General features: G+C 35.9%; 1 protein-coding gene across 1 annotated transcript in view; it reads left to right on the top strand.

Annotated features, from left to right (window-relative positions):
- The window catches only part of UBP1 (upstream binding protein 1), a 31,824-nt gene that overhangs the window by 6,520 nt on the left and 18,499 nt on the right, over positions 1 to 6,805 (top strand). Inside the window, exons 2-6 of the mRNA XM_026843954.1 lie at positions 933 to 1,009; positions 3,563 to 3,668; positions 4,272 to 4,378; positions 6,068 to 6,220; positions 6,374 to 6,484. Coding sequence (XP_026699755.1) covers positions 933 to 1,009; positions 3,563 to 3,668; positions 4,272 to 4,378; positions 6,068 to 6,220; positions 6,374 to 6,484 — 554 coding nt within the window. The remainder of the gene's footprint in view (positions 1 to 932; positions 1,010 to 3,562; positions 3,669 to 4,271; positions 4,379 to 6,067; positions 6,221 to 6,373; positions 6,485 to 6,805) is intronic.

The following is a 6,805-nucleotide window of genomic DNA, read 5'->3' as shown; positions in this document are numbered from 1 at the left end:
CACAGCTTCATAAACTGAAGTCACCTTCAACAAAACAAACCAAACAGTCTTTCGTTGGAGGTGACTTCAGTTTATGAAGCTGTGAAAAGAGTTGAAGAAATTGTTTGCTTATTCACAGGGGTATGACAGCTGAAGTTTTACCTTGTAGGGCAAGTCAATAACTGTCTTGTAAATCTAGTATACACTAGAGTGTAAAGGTAGTTTGGAGGGTAATGTAGAAGGTAATGAATTTACTGCACTTGATCTTAGTAAACCTCTTGAAACCCATTTTGTCCTATATTTCAATTAGGGAAATGTGATTTTGCAGATGAATACATGTTGCTCACCTTGGAAGAAAAAAAAAACCCTGTAGCTCAAATAAATTACTTCAAGCTTTGTCTCTTTTGAAGCACAACAGTTCATCAGATTCACTGGAAAGATAGGTGTGCTTGTACCTGTTAGGAAAAAACAGTAACTGTCTCTTTAAAAGGCTTATTTCTGAAATCATACAAAGCCTAAAAATCGTACAAAGGGGACAGATACATGGGCAAAATTAAACATGGGAGAGAAGTATGTATGTTGCATGAAGAGTATAAAAACTCTGTAATTGGAAGACCAGTCTGTGGTTCTCAATGTGTTGCCTTTCTTCAGTTTCAAAAATTAAGGAATTCAGCTTTCAAAAGTTTTTCTTTAAAAAAAAAAAAAAGCACTATACTTCATGTAAAGTGAAACACTTAACTTTGAAAGTATATATCGTTTTAAAGGGACCAAAAAGTTTAATTTTGTTCCATTAATTCCCATGCCGTGAAGTGAACCTTGTTATAAAAACCTCTTAAGCAGAAGTTTTGGTGTTCTTGTGTACTGTGAACCAAAAGCTAATTCAAGTGCATTAAACACAAAATACCTTTGTGCTCTGACTCTTCTGTTGACACAGATTTTTCTTCTCTTTAAAGGTCAGTCCTATGAGATACGGATGCTAGATAATCGGAAAGCTGGAGACATACCAGAGATCAATGGAAAACTGGTGAAGGTGAATTGAAGTTCTCTGCATAGCTACTAACAAACCTTTGCTGCTTGCATATGAAAAGAGTAGTTCTTAACCTTTTATTGTACTGTTTCATGGAGGGGGGTCGACAAGCTGAGCTGACCAATAAAGAAAATAGGCACAGTGGAACATAATGCGTAGGTTTGTTATTTCAGGTTTACTCCAGATTAAAAGAATATACATGTATGCCTTTCCCCATTTATGAATGGGTTCATTTCCTGTAGCTTTAGATAACTGAAGGTGAACTAATCACTTCAGGTACCCTTTATGAGGTCTGCAGTCTGATCTGTTTTAAGATGAGGTGAATCTCCACCACATGTGCCTATGTCTTTCTGCTGAGTAAAAGGAAGCTGTGGTAAAAGTGATCTTGTATTTAGGTATCTAAAGTTAGGTGAGAGAAATGTAATCTAGAGACTGAATTTTTATGGATTTTTTTTTTTTTCCTGCTGTCACGAGATACTTACTCAGAATGACTGTGGACCGGTGATATTTACAAATAAAGTATGAATATAAATACCCAGTGCATAGAGTACTTGTGTGTGCTGAAGACTAAATTATTTTATGCACAGCTTAAGATACCTAGCTGTCTAGATTTGTATCCAACATCTTCTGAGCTGTTTCATTGTCCATTTCAAGTGATTAGATGTAGAAGGAAGCTAGAGGATCATTTAGAAGGAAGTGAAGGTGTTATGAGCATGTTTCTTAGTAGGTGTTAGGGAAAACACATGAAACCAACCTGTGATTTTTGCAACAGTGGGATATGGGAGATACATCCATTAGAAAACAGATCTTTTGAATTTTACTGCTCATTGAGCAGTTTATTCCACAAGTGAGCTCCTATTTCCAGATTCATCTCTTTGTGCTTTAATGTTAGCAGAAGGTACTGTGGATCTCAGGTATTGCATGATGCGTAAGAATGAGGAGGACTGAAAAATGCCCAATTAAAAGAACTGATGGAGGGGAGGGGTTTGGATTTTTCTTCTAAGCATCTATCAATTTAATCAGATTCATCTTATTTAAGTATTGGGAAAGAAGAGAAAAACTTCAGTTGAGGTCACTTTGAAAGTGGTACTGATGAATACACCAGAACAGTGTGCCTGCGGGAGGCTGAGTCTTTACCTGTCAACTTAGGGCTATGTCATTTGTTAACTTTGGCTTGTATGGTCCTGTGCCTTGATCTGATTTGTCTGTGGGATGCTTGTTCAGAGAGAATTTCAGGATGTGTTAAGCACAAGCATAAAACTGGTATTTGTCTGTAATTAAACTTTTTACAACCTGGCATGTTGGCTTGCTGTAGTAAGCATGTTGACTATTTGCCCCCTTAGGTGCTATTTCCTTGTAGCCTTGGGGTATCTCTGCTCTAATCTTACAGGTTCATATACTGGTGATGAGCAATTTGGTAGGTAGAACCAGAGCAGTGTAAAAGTTTAAAAAAGTAATTTTTATCATAGCAAGTTGTTGTAATGTTCGGTCAACAAACTTCCCGTTTGGAACACTTGAATACTGGAATCCCAGTACTTCAACAGAGAAGGCATTTCATGTTGGTGAAGATGGTTGCAGATATTTCCAAGTTCTAAACTTGCCAGTTTGCAGTGAAAAAGGCGTGGTATGTTTGTGTGTGTGCAAGTATGCACACATGCACATGTGCTTTCTGTTATCTGAAATAAAACCAAAGAAATGAAATGTATCTTGAAGAGGCACTTCATTTAAAAGTTCTTGGGGTTTTGGGACACTTTATCCACTGTTAATACAAGTAAGACTGTAGATTAATGGAAAAAAAACCAATGCACATTTGTCTGGTTTGTTCAGCAGCAATTAATGTGCACAGTATTTTTTCCCCTCTGTATAACAAATCGCTTTGTACATGCATTCATGCAGCAGAGTGTGAGTAAGCACACAATTGTATCAGAACCGGTCACAAAAATAGGGATTGTTGCATAATTGCTTCTAGCTGAATAAAGTTAATCATGTCATAGTATGTTTAGATTAATATTTCAGCTAGAATAGTTTGGAAGTTGTGTTATTACTACTTGCTATTGATTAAAAATCATAGCTTTGTTGTAAATATGCTTATAAATACTAGAAGGGAATTTTCTATTAATTTTATGCCTTAAAACTTTCACCAAAAATTCACAGAATTCCCAATGAAAAAAATGGTCAAACTATATTCACTGTTTTTCAGAATAAATGAAGTCTTTTGTTTGTTTTCTAAAGTAAGTTGGTGTTGCCTACACAGTGCTGATGCTTTGCTGTGTTGCTCAGTTCACTGCATGTAATTCACAGTGACCTTTAGAATACGCAATCAGATGTAACTCTCTTCTGCATTTTTACCACGTTTTCAAATATCTCCTGCTGCTCAGTTCTGTTTCTGTGTTCTGGAGTATTTTGGTATACTGATGCTTGCCAAATCTTTTTCTGTAAATTCATATCTATTGGCACTGTGGCTATTTTGGAATGTTTGAGTGCTTTATCTACAGGCTGTTTCTAAACATACAGTAACTTTGTGGCTCATCAGATGCTTGTTTTCTTCTTTGTTAGAGTATTATAAGAGTTGTGTTCCATGACAGAAGGTTGCAATATACAGAGCACCAGCAGCTAGAAGGTTGGAAGTGGAACCGCCCTGGGGACAGACTTCTCGACTTAGGTATAATTGTTTCTATCTGTTGCCACTGTATGAAATTCAATTTCTAAATTTAAATTGATCATGGCCACATTTATGCTAGGACTGGTGAAAAAGCACAGAGCAGTTTTCTGTATGCTGCTTTGTCATAATGGGGTATTTTGAATACGTTTTAACCACTTTCACATTTCTTTAAAACCCTGAAGTGCTACAGAAGTAAGATAGCAACTCTGCAACCTTACACATTTACTAATCTTTCTAATGTTGATTACTTTAATGTTGTTACAGTAATTGGAATACAGACAAAAGTAACTTTCTCTAGTAGATTGTGGAAATGGTGCCAACGTGGTTTCTGTATGTTGCATAACTTGATCATTTTTGGTGCAGAAGCTGAGAGGGGTTTCCAGAAAAACACCCCAAACCCTCAGCATGCATTCTGTATGTTGAATCTACTAAGATTTTTCAGATCAGTCCTAAGAAACTGTTTCTGGGTTTATGGTCAAGCCACCAAAGCCCACGTTTTTCCACCGTACCGGTGTTTGCTGATGGTAACCTTATGTTAAAATTTATTTGTAGCGTTTTCTTGGAATATGATTATTTTGATATATATACTACTTATTTTAATAGATATTCCAATGTCTGTTGGAGTCATTGATATCAAGACAAATCCAAGCCAGCTCAATGCAGTTGAATTTTTGTGGGATCCAACAAAATGTACATCTGCTTTTATTCAGGTTTGAAACTTTACTTGACTGAATGTCTGTGTTTGGTGCCTTTCAGGTCACAAATAGTAGTATACCTGCACTCTGAAGCTTCTCTGTTTCTTAATTGTGGGATAGCCATTAATTACTAGCTTTGTGAAAAACACTGATTCTTAGTTCTATAAAGGTGTCCCTAGTTAGGTTTTCCAACTTGAATTGGGTTTATAAAAGCATCTTTTAAAAACAAGTTAAATAAAAGGCTTTCAGAAAGTTCTTTGAAGAAAGCTGGCATGGTTAAAATATTTAGTTATCTGGGGTATTAGAATTAATTTGTATCCCTCTAAATAACTGTTGCTACAATGTTTTTTTTTCATTGAGAGGCCCACTCTTCTAGTGTCATCTTCAGCAGAGGCTTGGCTTTAGGATACCAAGTGAAAAATAATGTGCTACAAAATTTTAAATTATACATTCAAAGATGTTTCTCACTATGTCAGAAGGCTTCGTTGTAGTACGATTTTTATTATTTATATATTTGATATTAAGGGCTTTCTTTGGAAATTACTTAGAATGTTCAGTTTTGTGTTGGAATTTTTAGCTTACTTATGTCTCAGATCTGTTTTTATTATAAAAAGGTATAGGTGTAAAGTTTGAGGTAGCAGTGTTTCTTACTGAGGCTGCCACAATAGTTTTAATTCCATATTGTCAGTAAATTAACTTTGATCTAGTACAATTGAAGACATTTTTTCCTAGTAAGAGTCACATAATTGCGAAGATGTATTCTCCTTGAAGAAGTGCGAGATAAACTATTGAATACTTTTGTGCACTTCCTTAGAAGAAGTGATAACAGGCTGACTGAAAATGGAACTGATTCTTGTTAGGCAAGTGTAATTCATGTATTCTAAAAGCTCCAGAACACAGTATAGTGCACTGATGACGTGCTTAAAGCTTCAGTTTCCAGTCTGTGGGTCTCTGTTGTTGATGGCCATAGGAAATAAAAAGATAGTATTGTAGTCATCGAGAGTGCAAGGTGTCCATGGTGCTTGGCTTGCTTAAAATTCCAAAACTGGGAGCACTGTCCAGTGTGATTCATCCTAACTGTTACACTGGTTTTCTTCTTAGACAGAAGTACTCCTAAAAGATATCTTATAAATCCAGTTTTCTTTCTGACATAGCACATGAGGCAATTACATGATTAAAAAGTCTGCCTGACTTTTAACAGGAAGTTGGGCATATTTGAAAATACCCTGGTTTCACATGAGGTTAAAAACTCTTCCAGTCAGTGACCTTCTATAGCTTTGGTAATATTTATTGCAAGTAACTCTGAAGTTTGTTCTAGCTATAATGCATTGAACAGTAGTATCTTGAAAATGTTTGTGCTATTATTCATGGTAGATACAGTTGTCATCCATGTACGTTTTTCTTCAGATCCAACAAGATCTCATTTAATAAAAATCTATAATGACTTTTGCTTTTCGGAGAGATTTTGGTGACATGCTTGCTTGTTTCCCCTCTTCCCTGTCAGCTCACGTACAGTGTTTTTGGCTTCATTTGCATGTGGCCATGAAAAGGAATGAAACATCAGTTATGCAGTGTGGTCCTGGGATAGGCTGGCTAATTTGTTACTTGTCCTTAGAAAATGTATATGATGCTGGTAACATAATAAAATTCATGTCTAGAATACTTCTGAGTGTCCCTTCTGTTTGGTGGTTGGTTTTTTTTCAGGTACATTGTATCAGCACTGAGTTTACCCCTCGCAAACATGGAGGAGAGAAAGGAGTTCCTTTTAGGATTCAGGTTGACACTTTTAAACAGACTGAAAATGGAGAGTACACAGATCATCTGCATTCAGCCAGCTGTCAGATCAAAGTTTTTAAGGTAACAGTAGAAAACAGATCCTTAATAAGTCTCTCAGAAGCTCTTATAAAGATGGGGGACATCTTTATATTACTGCTTGACTTCTGAGATCAGATTTCAATTATAAAACCATTTTCCACTTGCGTTCTTGTTCATGTAACTGTTCATTTTTAGCCAAAAGGAGCAGACAGGAAACAGAAAACAGACAGAGAAAAGATGGAAAAGCGAACTGCACATGAAAAAGAAAAGTATCAGCCTTCATATGACACCACAGTTCTTACAGAGGTAACAAAATAGAATTGCATCTGCTGACTGAGGAGGAAATACCTAGATACAGCATATTACTTAGCTACAGTCTTGGAAGGGTTGGGGAAGAGTTATTCTATACAAAGATAAGCTTTTTGTTTGTCAAACTTTTCCAGTGAAAAGCAACATTAAATTTTAAGATTTTTGTTCAGTAAACTTTGATTTAGATACTCAATAGATGCTTGTATTAAAACACAATAAGATTGAACACTATTTGACTGACTGTACTGAACCTTAGAGCAAGTCTTTTGGTACAGATCTAAAAACCTTGTAGCTGGAGAAAAAAAAAAAAAAAAAAAA

Source organism: Athene cunicularia, assembly GCF_003259725.1.
Source record: "Athene cunicularia isolate RWA chromosome 2 unlocalized genomic scaffold, athCun1 chr2_part2, whole genome shotgun sequence".
Taxonomy (NCBI): Eukaryota; Metazoa; Chordata; class Aves; order Strigiformes; family Strigidae; genus Athene; species Athene cunicularia.
Note: the sequence above shows the minus strand (reverse complement) of the source record. Positions and strands in the feature narration are given on the sequence as shown.